Source organism: Poecilia reticulata, chromosome 10 (assembly GCF_904066995.2).
Source record: "Poecilia reticulata chromosome 10, P_reticulata-male-v2, whole genome shotgun sequence".
Lineage (NCBI taxonomy): Eukaryota > Metazoa > Chordata > Actinopteri > Cyprinodontiformes > Poeciliidae > Poecilia > Poecilia reticulata.
The window spans coordinates 33,777,765-33,794,273 of NC_088839.1; the positions used below are offsets into that span (position 1 = coordinate 33,777,765).

Consider the following 16,509-nt stretch of genomic DNA (forward strand, 5'->3'; position numbering starts at 1 on the left):
GAAAACAAGACAAAAATATAAATAAGAAGCATAAACTATAATAACTAAGAGCAGAAGGAGGTCGATCTGATCAAAATGATTTATCATTTATTCAGGAGGATAAATGATAAAAACTACAAACCCAAGAAAAAACCAAAACCACCGAAGATCCCGACAGATTCAGGTGATCAAACAGCTTCAGTCATTTTTATCCAAGAGATTAAATGTAGCTGAATGAAAATGGAGGCCAGCAGCAGCTCATGAGGCCTTCAGGCTGCAGGAGGACGGTCCAAATATCCAGACATGAAACTTCATGTGTGGCTCTGAGGCTGCAGATGGACACATGAAACGTCACAGACTAAAACCTCAACAAAGTTTGTTTTTCTGGATTCTGTCCAGATGAATTGTGACGATAATCACGAAAGCTTGTTTGGAAACGTTCATGTAGCGTTTGGTTTGAAGTCACTGAAGCATAAAAACGGAGGAAGAGCAGCTGATGGAGGCTGGGAGGTCGACTGGAAACACTCTGCTGGCAGTGAAGACGAGGAGGAAGAGGAGAAGTCGCTCACAGGTTCAAATCCCACAAAGGGTTCTGAGTGAAAGCTGGAAAAATAGGAAAACCTGCAGGACCAAGTTTCACCGACTGGAAAGGAAAACGCATCAGAGCTGCAGGCCGGAGAGAGAGGAGCTAAAGAGGAAGAGGAGGACGAAGACGGGGCAGATGTGACACGAACCAAAACCTGATCCAAACGAGACGAGGTATTTATAGACGTTACATTACAGCTGATGGAGATGAGAACTGAATCACTGCAGGTGCAGCGAGTTCAGGTGAGTCTAGAGAATAAAACATTTCAGCAGCTGAACCAGAAAAACATCCTGATGTACGATAAACGGACGTTTAGCGAAAAACCAACATCATCCTGAAGTTGGTTGGTTGGTGCTTCAGTCATAAGGGTTAGGTGTGTTAGCCGGGTGTGTTAGCCAGGTGTGTTAGCCAGGTGTGTTAGCCAGGTGTGTTAGCCGGGTGTGTTAGCCAGGTGTGTTAGCCAGGTGTGTTAGCCAGGTGTGTTAGCCAGGTGTGTTAGCCAGGTGTGTTAGCCAGGTGTGTTAGCCGGGTGTGTTAGCCAGGTGTGTTAGCCGGGTGTGTTAGCCAGGTGTGTTAGCCAGGTGTGTTAGCCAGGTGTGTTAGCCGGGTGTGTTAGCCAGGTGTGTTAGCCAGGTGTGTTAGCCGGGTGTGTTAGCCAGGTGTGTTAGCCAGGTGTGTTAGCCAGGTGTGTTAGCAGGTGTGTTAGCAGGTGTGTTAGCCGGGTGTGTTAGCCAGGTGTGTTAGTTAGGTGTGTTAGCCGGGTGTGTTAGCGAGTTTGTTAGCCAGGTGTGTTAGCCGGGTGTGTTAGCCAGGTGTGTTAGCCAGGTGTGTTAGCGAGTTTGTTAGCCAGGTGTGTTAGCCGGGTGTGTTAGCCGGGTGTGTTAGCTAGGTGTGTTAGCCAGGTGTGTTAGCCAGGTGTGTTAGCCAGGTGTGTTAGCCGGGTGTGTTAGCGAGTTTGTTAGCCAGGTGTGTTAGCCGGGTGTGTTAGCCGGGTGTGTTAGCCAGGTGTGTTAGCCAGGTGTGTTAGCCAGGTGTGTTAGCCGGGTGTGTTAGCGAGTTTGTTAGCCAGGTGTGTTAGCCAGGTGTGTTAGCCGGTTGTGTTAGCCGGGTGTGTTAGCCGGTTGTGTTAGCGAGTGTGTTAGCCGGGTGTGTTAGCGGGTGTGTTAGCCAGGTGTGTTAGCCAGGTGTGTTAGCCGGTTGTGTTAGCCGGGTGTGTTAGCCGGTTGTGTTAGCCGGGTGTGTTAGCGGGTGTGTTAGCCGGGTGTCTTAGCCGGGTGTGTTAGCGGGTGTGTTAGCGGGTGTGTTAGCCGGGTGTGTTAGCGGGTGTGTTAGCCGGGTGTGTTAGCCGGGTGTGTTAGCGGGTGTGTTAGCCGGGTGTGTTAGCCAGGTGTGTTAGCCGGTGTGTTAGCGGGTGTGTTAGCCGGTGTGTTAGCCAGGTGTGTTAGCCAGGTGTGTTAGCGAGTTTGTTAGCCAGGTGTGTTAGCCGGGTGTGTTAGCCGGGTGTGTTAGCTAGGTGTGTTAGCCAGGTGTGTTAGCGAGTTTGTTAGCCAGGTGTGTTAGCCGGGTGTGTTAGCGAGTTTGTTAGCCAGGTGTGTTAGCCGGGTGTGTTAGCCGGGTGTGTTAGCCAGGTGTGTTAGCCAGGTGTGTTAGCCAGGTGTGTTAGCCGGGTGTGTTAGCGAGTTTGTTAGCCAGGTGTGTTAGCCAGGTGTGTTAGCCGGTTGTGTTAGCCGGGTGTGTTAGCCGGTTGTGTTAGCGAGTGTGTTAGCCGGGTGTGTTAGCGGGTGTGTTAGCCAGGTGTGTTAGCCAGGTGTGTTAGCCGGTTGTGTTAGCCGGGTGTGTTAGCCGGTTGTGTTAGCCGGGTGTGTTAGCGGGTGTGTTGCGGGTGTGTTAGCCGGGTGTCTTAGCCGGGTGTGTTAGCGGGTGTGTTAGCGGGTGTGTTAGCCGGGTGTGTTAGCGGGTGTGTTAGCCGGGTGTTAGCCGGGTGTGTTAGCGGGTGTGTTAGCCGGGTGTGTTAGCCAGGTGTGTTAGCGGGTGTGTTAGCCGGTGTGTTAGCCAGGTGTGTTGGCGGGTGTGTTAGCCAGGTGTGTTAGCCAAGTGTGTTAGCGGGTGTGTTAGCCAGGTGTGTTAGCGGGTGTGTTAGCCGGGTGTGTTAGCGGGTGTGTTAGCCAGGTGTGTTAGCGGGTGTGTTAGCCAGGTGTGTTAGCGGGTGTGTTAGCCGGGTGTGTTAGCCGGGTGTGTTAGTGGGTGTGTTAGCCGGGTGTGTTAGCCGGGTGTGTTAGCGGGTGTGTTAGCCGGCCGTCTCACCTGTTTGGTCATGGAGTCGATGAGCCGGACGTAAAGATCCTGTTCGGTTCGGATTCCTGAAAACCCAAAAAGCAAAAACAGAAAAATGAAACCAAACGCTCTGGGAGCTGACACAGCATGAACACATGAACACACTTCTCTCCCTCCTTCTGCCTCCTCTCCCTCCTTCTCCTCCCTCTCTGCCTCCCTCCCTCCCTCCCTCCCTCCCCCTGCCCCCCGCTGCCTCCACCAGATCGAGGAGTCCTCGCTCTCAGACAAATTAAATATCAATCAACGCTTGTGTTTTATTAGCGATGCATCGGGGCGTAAATGTGACACAAACGCGACATGGGGCGGAGGAGGGAAATTGCCGGGAACACCTGTTAGCGGTGCGGCGCCTCTAATTGTACTGGAAGAAATGGGTTTGCGCCGCCTCGTAGTTTGGGCCGTTTCTTCTTCTCTGCTTTCTAATTGACATGATTCACTCCTCGCTCTGCAGCCTAAATGGCGTCTATCCATCCCGGTTGCAGATGAGGTCAATTACCTCCGTGCCACGCTAATCCGCCACTGCGTATTACGGGGATTTATTGGCCCGAGGAGGAAAACGCTCCTTTATGTCCCACTTTATGCGGGTCTTCTGCGGGGGTCTGGACCTGGCCGGCGCGGGCCGAGTGTTTCCAATCACCCAGGATCCCCCCACCACGCGATGGACGGGCCGGTCCGCTCCGTCACGCATTCCAGATGTCTGCAGCTCAGATAATGAGAAACTTTTTCCAGACTTTAAACTGCACAGCTGAGGTGACCTTTAATACGCATCTTAAATCATGCGTCGCGCTGCCTCACCTGGGAAAACGGAAATCATTAACTCGACTTCATCAATCCATGCTGCAAATCTCAGCTGCTCAAAAAGGCTGAATTTGGGCTTAATGTGGTTCCGTTTGTTCAGCAGAAACCAGATAAAATCCTGTCTGAGGTCTTTCAGCTGCTGCTGCAGGAACCTGATGTCAGACAGAAACCAGGAGAACCAACCAGAGGAGCCGCCAGCATCCCTCAAACTGCTGATGATCTGATGGCGACTGGATCAGAAGCAACTCATCAGAACTTTCCTGGTTTCCTTTCTCTTCACCAGCTCTGAGAAAAGAGACCTTTGACCTCACAACAAAGCTGGTTCTGGTTCTGGATGGGTTCAAACTGGTCCAGGGACTAAAGTGGAGAACATCCAGAGGAAGGTGGAGGACACCTGGACAGACGGGGTCAGAGTGTGACCCCAGTCCTCGACGCCGCCATCAGGGGTTCAAGTCCTGGAATGTTGACTTTTCCCACAGATCAATTATCTTCCTGTCAAATAAAGACCATTGAAGCCAAAGATCCTTAAAAAAACACCTGATACGTTTAACGTCCTGTGGTCAAGGCAGACGTTACGGTCGGAGCGCCGAGAAGAGGGGGTCGTCCCGTCAGCAGGGGCGCCGCACAGGGGGGAAACGTTTGGACAATTCCACGGGCCCTTGACCAACAGTAAAAATGAAATGTTTCCCCTCCCAGACCAAAACACACATATTTGCCCTGAACCCCCCTGGATCTGCATGAAATGGTTCGTTCCTGCTTGGCGCTCGACTGTGATGCTGTTCAGCTGCAGTCAGTGGAAAACGAGAACGACTGTAGCGGTTACCATGCTGCTAAGAAAAATGATAAAACCAGGTTTTAAAGAAATAGAGAGAGGGAGAGAGAGGTAAAAGTGTTTATTTATAACCCAGTTTTTCTCCGAGAGGTGAGTAGACTGTGTGAGATTATCAACCATTTAGCATAGTTAGCTTAGCTACAGACTGTTTACCTCCATTTCACAGCATTTAATGAATTAAGGAAAGAAATTACCAACACATTCATATATTCAACTTGTACCTTTTACCACTTAACAGATGAGTCAGTCAGCAGAAGCTCTAACCCACGTCCCTCCTGACCTGTTCTCTCCTAAGTGAATTTAAAGCTGCAGTGTCACTTTTATAAAACATTTCCACATATTTGTTAAAACTGTCATTATGTTGTGACATTATGGTATGAGAAATAATCTGTGAAAAAATTTATTTTCTCTGCTTTCTCCCAGTGCTAGAAACGACCAATCAGAGGCAGGAGAGTTTTAGTGCTGTCAATCACCATCTCATGCGGTGCTGCTCATCCTCCATCCCCCTCGCTCTGTGCTATGCTGCAGCTAGCATAGCCTGTTGTGAATGCTCAGTCTGGTTAGCATAGCTACCAATGTTGGCGGATAAACATTTTTCCTGTAACAATAAGTTGTTTCTCCACCATTGGCACATTTAGCAGTGAGTGAATGAGGATGATTGACAGCACTAAGACCCTCCTCCTGGTTCTGATTGGTTGTTTTTGGTCGCATTACTTTAGCCAACAGTAATTCAGGGAGGAGATGGATTGTTTTCAGATTATCTGTCTCATAAACTGTCACAACATGGTGACAGCTTTAACAAGAATGGAGAAAACATATTTTATTAAAGTTGAACTGCAGCTTGAATAAAATGTGACTACATAACATTTTGAGAAGTCTGGATTGCTTCATGTGTATTTAGCTCGTTGCTTTGACTGTTGTCATGGAGACATTTCAGTATCTAAAACTACTAGAAAACATGTAAGCAGCCAACTTGCAGACTGGATGTGGACTGTTGGATGTTAAATATTGTATCAGTATTGGACCAAAGAAAACAAGGCGAGCCTTTAAAACTGTGACGCTTTTTATGGGTCAATTAGAGTCAAAAACTTGTAACAGCAGCTGCAGGAAGCGTTAGAGGAAGAACGATGGCCGACAACCAGAGGAAAAATGTTGAAAGAACCTAGTTTCTAAATTACAGAATAAATAATTCTGTTTGTTTTTCAATCAGTATTTCAGAGTAACAACATGCTGACCAGACGTTAAACCCCCTGAAGAACAAGTTACCTTTAGTTTATACCTTTAGTTTTATTCCTTTAGTTTATTCCAATGGACAAAGGGTTTGTTCTACAGCATGATGGTAGTTATAAGTAGTCCAGTGTGTTAATAACTGTTATTAAAGCATTTAACCCTCTAACACTTAATGACACCTTAACAAGTTCAATGTTTAAGGGAAAATATTAATAATTGTAATAATCTCCAAGCTGTAACAGTTAAGACTAACAGCGTTTTAAGTTTTGACACTTGAAAACTATTATTACATATTTATGACAAACTGTGATTCTTGGTTAATGTCAAGTTGTCAGACATTTTGAATCATGTCAACTTTGCGTTAAAAGTCATTATTTACTGAATGACACTTTATGACAACATTCATAATATTAATGAAAACTTATTCATGTCAGTTTTATTTACAATCCGTCAAATAAAGTGAAACCAAAAACTTGGATTCGGTGCAACTAGAAGAGTTTTGTTGACATTCTGTTATTCCAGGAAATGATTCCTGTAGCGCTTCATGCATACAGTGAGTTTAAACATCTTAGACAGAGTGGATTTCCACAGCAGAACCCGACCAGAACCGTCATCCATGAAAACATGACTTAACAGAGTCATTCAGTAAAATATGCAGGCCCAAAGAACCAGAACCAAAGCTTGAGTAAACCGATTCACTCGTGCTGGGAAATAATGTGGCTCCTAAACCCTTCAGATCAAACCCACTGTCTGTTCCAGCCGGACCTCAGCCGGTTCTGCTGGACTTACCAGCCGGACCTCGGCCGGTTCTGCTGGACTTACCAGCCGGACCTCGGCCGGTTCTGCTGGACTTACCAGCCGGACCTCGGCCGGTTCTGCTGGACTTACCAGCCGGACCTCGGCCGGTTCTGCTGGACTTACCAGCCGGACCTCGGCCGGTTCTGCTGGACTTACCAGCCGGACCTCGGCCGGTTCTGCTGGACTTACCAGCCGGACCTCGGCCGGTTCTGCTGGACTTACCAGCCGGACCTCGGCCGGTTCTGCTGGACTTACCGTTGCTGTAGAGCAGCTGGAGGCGGTAGTGGATCCCGTTGTTGGTCTTTTCTCCGTTATATTCCTGCCAAACAGAAGCAGAAATCCTGCTGTAAACATCTCACACCAAGTCTGCACCATGTCAGGGTCTGGGTTAAGGGTCAAGGTAGGGGTCAAGGGTTAGGGTCAGGGTTACTGATCAGACAGTGACACTGAGGAATCGGCTCTCCTGGGAACCACGTTCTCTGAGATTTGGGAAAATTCATGTAATGGAGCCTGCAGGAATCCCTGCCATGGGACAAACTTTACGTTTCAGACAACTGATCGGACGAGAATTTGAAATAATGAATGAACTGAGTCGATGTTCGGACTCCTTCCTGCAGCCTGGACCAGTTTCTGCACACATTCATCAGATGAAGCAACAATGACACAGAGTTGGAATATATTTGGATACTGCTGTCCTTTCCCTGCCTTCCTGACCTTCTGCTCTCCTTCGTCCCGACATTTATTCTCCATTTTATTTCTCCTCCCGCATCAGAGCCTCACTGCTCGGCCGTGCGATGCCAACCGTGCCTGTGAGCGTTGGCCCAGTCCCGGTGCGTTGGGCCGAGAGACTAGAGGTCAAAGCCGAGGTGAGCGAGTGGGCGGACAACGTTGGTGCCAGCTGGCGGCAGATCAAAGAGCAAACAGCTCGAACCTGCCTGGATGTTACGGTGACTCGCTTTACTGAGAGGCAGCAGAGAAACGTTCACGCTGATGGGAAAACGTCAGGATTCCTTTACAGGCTGGAAAACTGAAGGTTGCACCAATCGGCCAGGAAAATCCAATTTAGGATCTGTTCCTTGTCTAAATGGGTCCTGATACAGCTCCTCACAGACTCCTCTGAAGGTCTGCTGGGCTTTCTGGCTCAGGAATGTCAGACGTTCTGGAAGTTTTGGGCCCTCCAGAACATTTCAGCAGGAGCCAAGGAACATCATCCTGCTGCGTTCAGGAACACGGAGCTGGACCTAGAGGCCCTGAAATAACCTGAATGTTGGACCCAAAGAATCTCACTGCCCTCCCCAGCTCACCTTCATCCCCAAGCCCTGGGGATGAAGGTTACATTGAGCCCCCGAGGCATGTTGGACCCGGGTTAGTCATAACCTGGGTCATGGGGGACACTGTGCTCAGGAAAAGTCTTCAAGTAAGTTTCGCATAGCAGAAGTCGCCAGATAATGTTCAGAAATGCAGCATGAAGTCCAAACAGTGAATCCGAAGTTACCTTGTCTTTCTCCACAAAGTCTATGTAGGAGGTCCGCTCGATCTCCACCGGCTGGCCCTGCCGGTCGTACAGCGCCAGCACAAAGTGGAAGAAGTTGGACTTCCTCAGGTTGGATGGAGGCTGCTTCTCAAAGTGGGCCCGGGCCAGTCCAACGCCGCTGAAACACACAACAACAGTCTGAGGGCTCTCATCAAACATGGCGGACCTGCAGGTTGTAGCTTTCTGGTTTCATCCTGATTCAGGTCTGACAAACTGCAGTAACCAGGTTTAATTCAACAGAATGTTCTGGATGCGTTCGACACGCCGTGAGTGGATCGCTGAGTCTTTTCTAGAACATGCAGGACAGCCGACTGCCTGGAGAAAATTAGGACTCATCTTCATTATGACGGCACTGAATCTCATCTCATTTTCACTTTGACATCAGCAAACGTGTCTCGACATGAAGTCGGCTAATTGTTGTGAAATTATGTGTGATTCTATATGAAAACTCTGAGAAACACGAAGAAAACATTAATCACAGGCGATAAAGGAGGATTTAGTCAAAAGCCAGTAGAGAGAGCAGATCACCGTCTACGGTAAGCAGTTATGGACAAAAACATCAGCTTTGTTCATTATTACTGGAAATGTATCTGGTCCAATTAGATGATATAAAATCAGGTTATGGACATAAAAGAACTGTTTGCTCCTCAGCGCACCTGGAACAGATAGTAGCTGACCTGACGCCACTGTGGACCAATCAGAGCTGACCTGACGCCACTGTGGACCAATCAGAGCTGACCTGACGCCACTGTGGACCAATCAGAGCAGACCTGACGCCACTGTGGACCAATCAGAGCAGATCTTGCTGTTTTAAAGTCACAGAGGTTTTACAGTGAAAAAGGTTTGATTTGAGCTCATGAAACCAAACTGGTTTATTATTTCTACAGATTCATAGTTAGTTCAAAAGTGACAGAAGAAACACAATGAACTCATTTCCTGTTTTAAGGAACAGAATATTTATCAATTTTCCAAAAATTCAACTCATGCAAAAATCAACATCTGAAAAAAAATGTAATATGAAAATTAAACTGCTTAAGCAAATATTTCTGTTCTTATTAATGATGTAAAAATCACAGGGGTCAGAGGTCATCTGAGCGATGCTTTAAGGCCTGTGTAAAATGAGCTTCAGGTCGATGTTCCTGCAGGAGGCGACCTCTGACCTTTGCTGGCAGGAACTCGGAGCCAACAGGGGAAAACGCTCCAAACAGCAGCCAAATATTTTCACATCAATCTCATTTCCTAAAACACTTCATGATCAATAAAACGCCAGATCACGGAGAAATATTTATTCATGCTCTGGGTTTGTTTTTGGAAAGTTGCCGGCCGGCCGGCTCTCCCGTTGCTTCCTGGCTCGGGGGGGTTTTCCCCAGACGGCAGATTAATACAGCCCTGACCTTTCTGAGCCTCCATTACCGATGCTTAATGCCTCATTTGCAGGCCGGCTGGTTGAAAGCGAATTCTCCTGACTCCCAGCGTTTGGCCCGCCGGACGCGGAGTGGAGAGCTGCAGAGGAGCGGCAGCTCAGGTGTGTTTGGCCGTTTTAATGGAGGCTCGCTGGGAATAAGAGCCGCCGAGTGTCGAGATAAAAATAACAGCAGCAGAAAGACGGCGGCCATGACTTCAACACTTCCAACATCAAATGTTCCTGTGTGAAAAAGCAGCTTCACACCTGTCTGCCAGTACAACCAGCAGCCGCCTCCAGATCCACACTGGAAACAATGGGAGCAATAAATCCTTCAACATCTGAGAGGGAAATGGCTCAGCTGCAATCATTAATCATGACGGTTATTTTTATGAAATATGCTGAAGCAGGTCTCAGGTAAATCTGAACGTTTCCTGTTTATTATTCTGCAGAGGAGAGAAAACGCTAAAGTTCAGGTTTTGACGATAAATCACAGATTTTTCTGATTTCTTTAAGATTTATCATGAAATAAAACCATCCGCATCTGATCAGACCTATTACTTATTATTAGTAAGTAATAAGGCCATATATGAGAACACCCAGATCAGATAATTAGGAATAATAACTTATTGTTGGGCAGAGAACAGCAGATTTGTTTCCAGCTTCATGACGACACGTTGAGATAAATTTAGTCTTTTTTAACAGCCCAAGACACAAATGTTGCTCTGAAGCTCAGACTTGTCCCAACATGGCTGCAGTTTTAATCAGCTGATGCTAAATAATCCGTCTGCGTTACAGATGGACAACAGGAAGAACCAGCCGGTTCTAATCAGGATCATCAGAACCATGAGAACGGATCAGAAATATCAATGAAGGTGATTCGTCGTGTCCTGACCAGTTCCTCTGATCCTCCACCAAGCCGGGTCCAATCTGACACCAGAACCGAAGGAGACCAGAGGAAACAAGCCGACCCAGTCCGGCACCAAACCTCAGCCCTGCTCCCGTCAGACCCGAACCAGAGGTCCAGTAGAACTCACCCAGTCCTGGGCCCAGTTGTTGCTAAAACCAGCAGAGCATCAACCTGAAGCATCACTCCTTCTGACCAGCAGAGGGCGACAGTGGAGAGGAAGAACTCCTCTTTAACACAAGGAAAGATCCAGCAGAACCAGAACCAGACTCAGGAGTAAACTTGTCACTATGTAGGTCACATGGCGGTTCTGACTTCTGACCCGTTCTCAGATCACAGATGTCTTTATTTTCCATCCATCCATTTTCTAACACCCTGGGGTCAGGAGCTGCTGCCTCCAGCTAACGTTGCGGGCGAGGGGCGGGGTCACCTGGACAGGTCACCTGGACAGGTCACCAGTCTGTGGCAGGGCAACACAGAGACACACACACACTCACACACACCTAGGGGCAATTTAGTCAGACCAATTAACCTGACAGTCATGTTTCTGGACTGTGGGAGGAAACCGGAGTACCTGGAGAAAACCCACCATGCAGGGAGAACATGGAGACTCCATGCAGAAAGACCGGGAATCGAACCCAGAACCTTCTTGCTGCAAGGCAGCAGCTCTACCAACTGCGCCACTGTGCAGCCCGTCTTTATTTTCCTGCTAAGCCGAGATAAGAGACGAAACCCCGTGGCGGTGCGCGTGTCCCTTTAAGGAAAACCACGTGACCGATACACTTCCTGTGTGTTTGGATGTGACCGCGTCAAATTGTATGGCTGAGGGAGAAACTGGACACGTTAGTGGGTTTTTAACTACCGGCATAAATCAACAGGAAGTTTTCTCCCCTGTGGGACCATTTTGATGATTATTCGGTTCTCATTTCCACTTTTGATCATTTTTCTTTCAGATTATTCCAGTTCGTTTCTTTTGGATATTTGAATTAGTTTACATGGATTAACTTTTATTTATATTGCAGGTGAGATGTAGGATTTACTCCCAGGTTTTGTCTCACGGTGACCGGAGCTCTTCACCACCAGGTGTTCTGTTTATCTGTGCTGCCCATCAATCCATCCTACCTGGTGGCGACGTCACATCCTGCTTACTCAGCAGATTCCTTATCCTACCTGTGGAAGTTTCATTTCCTGTGTTTTATTTCATCACAGATGACTATGAGCTTTATTAAGTGTATTTTATATCTGGCTTCAATAAGCTGCTGTATCACTTCATGTTTTTAGTTTACATGATATGTAAACTAAAAACATGAATATGTTGTTTTAGTGGCTATTTTGTCCCTGTACTTTAAAGTATTTTAGTTTAATTACAAACTTTTCTAAATAGATGTTGGTAGCGATTCTATGGATTGAAGCTGAAATAACGTGTAAAATTAGTGAATCCCATCATTTCAGTGCAGCTGCTAACAGACTGACACACGACGTATTAATGCAAAAACCCTGACAGTGTCTGTCTGTGTTTAGTTTAATGGTAGGATATTCTAATAAAAGGATTAGTGCAAACATAGCTTTTAATTTTAAACAGGAAGGATATTCAGATGAAGTGATCTTGTGGTTTCATCAATGATATTTTGTTCCAGTGCTAAGATGAGCATAACTAAAAAAGCTTCTTGTTCAGTCACTCAAATAATGTTAACCAATATATTGAACATTAACAACCTGATGTAGTTTGTTTGTAAACACGACGGTAGCAGTTTTAGACAGCTAAAATCTGCAGTAGGAAAATCTGACAAGGTAGCAATGATAGAACACCGTGAGGGGGACGAACCGGTCAACAGTTGGGGACAAACCGGTCAACAGTTGGGGACAAACCGGTCAACAGTTGGGGACAAACCGGTCAACAGTTGGGGACAAACCGGTCAACAGTTGGGGACAAACCGGTCAGCACTCTGGGACGAACCGGTCAACACTCTGGGACGAACCGGTCAACACTTGGGGACAAACCGGTCAGCACTCTGGGACGAACCGGTCAACAGTTGGGGACAAACCGGTCAGCACTCTGGGACGAACCGGTCAACAGTTGGGGACAAACCGGTCAGCACTCTGGGACGAACCGGTCAACACTCTGGGACGAACCGGTCAACAGTTGGGGACAAACCGGTCAGCACTCTGGGACGAACCGGTCAACACTCTGGGACGAACCGGTCAACAGTTGGGGACAAACCGGTCAGCACTCTGGGACGAACCGGTCAACACTCTGGGACGAACCGGTCAACAGTTGGGGACAAACCGGTCAGCACTCTGGGACGAACCGGTCAACACTCGGGGACGAACCGGTCAACAGTTGGGGACGAACCGGTCAACAGTTGGGGACGAACCGGTCAACAGTTGGGGACGAACTCCGGTGTTTCCAGAAACCAGGGGATCCAACTGGTCCTCCAGCTCAACCATCTGCTCCCAGTTCAGGTTTGTCATGATTGTTAATTGTGTTTATTTCTATTTTAATGTTCTTACAAATCACTTCATGCAATTACAATGAATTAGTAACAGATGCATTTTATTTTTTCTCCGGTGAGAACCTCTGGCAGCAGCTGAACATGGACGTCAAAGACAGTAAGGCCAATTCAAACGTCACCATGACGACGCGATCAAGGTACAAAGATGCACCAACATCACAGGATCCACTGCTGGAACCAAAAGACCCTCTTATACAAACTTGCAATTAAATTTCTATATACGCCTCATCATCAGTGTCCTGTGACGGGATGTGGTTTGTAAACGTCCTGGCCGCCATGTTGGGCCGTCCACTCGCTCTCCAAGTCGAGTTCTAGAGAAATGACCTGTCAATCAACTGAAGTCCAGTTTAGACGGCGCCTGGTTTTACATCTGATCACAGTCTGACCTGCACTAAACACTTTAACCACCTTGGATGGAAAATGGACCAGAACAAACCTTCAGTTCTGGTACCACTGGACTGACGGGCTTTTCAAACTGCTTGTCCAACTAGAGCAGAACATAAAGACGGTCCAGCGGCCCGACCACAGAGGCTCCTGACAGAAACCTGAGCAACAATCAGACACGGAGAAACCTGTGAAATCTGAAAATGGCCGACAGGCGTCTGAACCGAAGCAGCTGGAGAAGAACGGACCCAACCGGCAGAGACTCGGAAAACTTATGCAGATCTGATTTCTACTTTCAATAAATTTGACTGAAAAACTTTTTCACATTGTCATAAAGTATTTGTGCAAAACTCAGAGGAAAGAGGTTGGACTATAAATACATTATTGTTCTCTGCTTTCAGTGGCAGAAGGATTCCAATTGAGTTGAGCAGCTCCATTGGCTCTAGTGACCTCTATTTGAAAGGGAGGAGTCAGGGGGCAAAGGTCACCATGCCGGGACTCGAACCTGTGACCAACACCTCCTTACGTGGTTACGCTGCACCACTGCGCCGCCACAGCAGCCAGAGATAAAAGTTTTCATTCTTTCTGTTCGGACCCACAAACCGACCAGGTTCAGCATCCAGAGACATCCCATAATAAGTCGGAGCAAAAGGGAAGTTTCAGATTTTCCTTAAAGCTGAACGATCAATGCAGAACATTTTAGTTTAAACAATATTTCACTTGTTATTTTCAGTATTTATGAAGTTTATCTTAAATGAAACAAACTTCCAAAATAATTTACAAAATTACTAACCTAGTCTGTGAACTTAAAAAATGAGTCAGAAAATAATCATTTCTTGGAATTAAAATTTCAGTAATAAATTTAGAAAAATATCTGAAGCACTTTTTAAATTGGATTTTTTTTTACTGGAAACAAATTTTGACCCAAAACCCGAAAAAAAACAAAAACAAATCAACAAACATGGAGTGAATCTGGCAGCAGCATCACCAAAGCAGCCATTATCCCAATTAAACCGGATGCTGCGGGCCGCCAGACGGCCCATCGTCACGGCGACGCTCTGCCTCCACTCAACGCTCGTCAGCATTATTATTATTTCAATTATGCTAATTGCAGCTGCATCCACTCGTACCGGCTGTTAGCACTTGGCACAAGGTGCAATAAAAACAGTATCGATGGCACACGGCTCACACAGGCAGGTCCGGAGAGTAACTCACTCCCCACACACACACGCACACACACACACACACACACACACACACACACACACACACACACACACACACACGGATTCACCACAAAGCCTGAAATTAAAGGTCAGCACGAGTCATGTGGAGGCTCTGCAAACAATTACTGAGCAGCGCAGCCAGTGGTTTGTGTCCTCACTTGATTCTGGGTAAAACCTGCCAGATCCGTCGCTTCACACCGGGTTTAACTGGAGGATCTCCTGCAACCAGTGATCCCAGTAAAGACTCTGCAGATTAAACCATTTCTGTCAGAGGGACGAGGCGAGAGCCTCAGCGGAGAGCTGACTCCTTCTCTGAGGTCAAACTGCACGACCTGCAGCAGAACATGTATTATTGTGATCATTATTAAAATGTATTATTATGTTTCTGAGCTTCAAGGCCAGAAACAGAAACGTCCTGATCAGAATAAAGACTCTGAAACAGCTAAATACCAAAACTGTGGCAGGAATGTCGACTTCAAGCTCCTGTTGGATCATGAATTGTGGAGTTTTATTACTTTAGATCAGTGTTTCTCAACCTTTTTCAGCCCAGCGACCCCCAGCCTTTATCCAGCCCCCCTCCCCTCACCAAAACATTTGTAGGCTACTTTGCACTGACAATTATTTTATTATTAATGTTACTATCGTTATTGTAGATGTTTTGAATCGCCGCACCGATTATGTTTTCCCGTACACTTCAGCGCCTTACACTCCTTCACCTCGCGCACATAACGGGGTAAATGTAGCGAGTTTTTTCTAAACGTATCGGCGTCTGGAGGAGGGGGGTTGGGGGGGGAGTCGAGCGTATGTTTCTACGCTCTTTCATGGGGGGCGGCGATTTATGTTTTCACATCCACCTGAATAATGTGTAGTTGGGCTCCTGCCCATGGCACTTCAACAATATTATTTTACCTTTTATCTGGAAATAGTGTCTGTTTATTCTTGCCATACAGTCTCTGTATTAATTATTGCTCAAAAGGTCTTGCCATACCAGTTTATTCCTCTGTATTTACTTTAGTTTCTTAGTTTGTTCTTGCATTTTGTTCTTCATTCATGTCCATTTAGTTTCATTTGATTAGTTGTATCCTCTCTTGGTTTATTGCTATGTCCACTTTAGTTTCTGTCCTGTTGCTACATTTATTTTATCGTTTATTGACCATCAGTAATCTTCACTCATCACCTGCTGCGCCGCCTAATCATCATGTTTCACATCATGTGTTGATTTTTCTCTGTTCAGCGTCAGATTCTCTGTTTTTATGCCATAATTCACATCTAGTTCTTCGCTCCGTTTTACGTCCCGTTTCTCCTGTTTCAGAGTTTAGCGCAATGTGAACGTCTTTTTTTAACCCTTAAGGTGCAGGGCGGTGGGGAAGCGTATCGATGGGGAAAAGGCAGACTGACATAAACCTTTTAAAACAACGGAAACAATTTCTGCATTCTGATTGTTGAAATGTTAAAGTGCTGTGTTGTTCTATCACCCCGTTTCATACCGGACCACTTACAGCTCCGTGTTAACGCTATAAAATGAACGCTCTCTATCGAGGTATCACCATGGAGGGATTTCTTTATTTAAATGGGTTCATTTTTCAGAGGGATACAAAGTGAGGGTATCGTGATTTTAGTAATTACATGTTTATAAGAGCGATTTTCTGTTGTTCTTCCATGGAAGCGTCCAGCTTTCAAACGGTAATAAAAAACTTTATAATATAAGTTGCTGCTTAACATGATCACAGAAAAAACATATGTACAAAAATACCAGACAAAGTGAATCACAGCAGCGTCATCAGCCGCTGTAACGCTGATCTGATGCGGTGAAGCTACTAGCAGGAGCTGCGCCATGAAGCTAACAGAAGCTACAAACACTGAATAGAAGAAGAGCTGCCATCAATACAGTTGCAGCTAAGCATGATTTAATGTTACACAATACAGTTTTACCAAGTTGCTCAAAGTCTAAACTGATGTTGTTGTGGATTTAAGGTGTAAAGTTTACCT

General features: G+C 46.5%; 1 protein-coding gene across 4 annotated transcripts in view; it reads right to left on the minus strand.

The window, feature by feature from the left end:
- The window catches only part of LOC103471770 (transcription factor COE3-like), a 115,576-nt gene that overhangs the window by 87,956 nt on the left and 11,111 nt on the right, over positions 1-16,509 (minus strand). For all 4 annotated transcript variants that reach the window (XM_081611998.1, XM_081611996.1, XM_081611997.1 and 1 more), the window contains exons 2-4: positions 8,050-8,206; positions 6,810-6,873; positions 2,870-2,925 (exon numbers count right to left, since the gene is read on the minus strand). In XM_081611998.1, the coding sequence (XP_081468124.1) occupies positions 2,870-2,925; positions 6,810-6,873; positions 8,050-8,206 (277 nt within the window). The remainder of the gene's footprint in view (positions 1-2,869; positions 2,926-6,809; positions 6,874-8,049; positions 8,207-16,509) is intronic.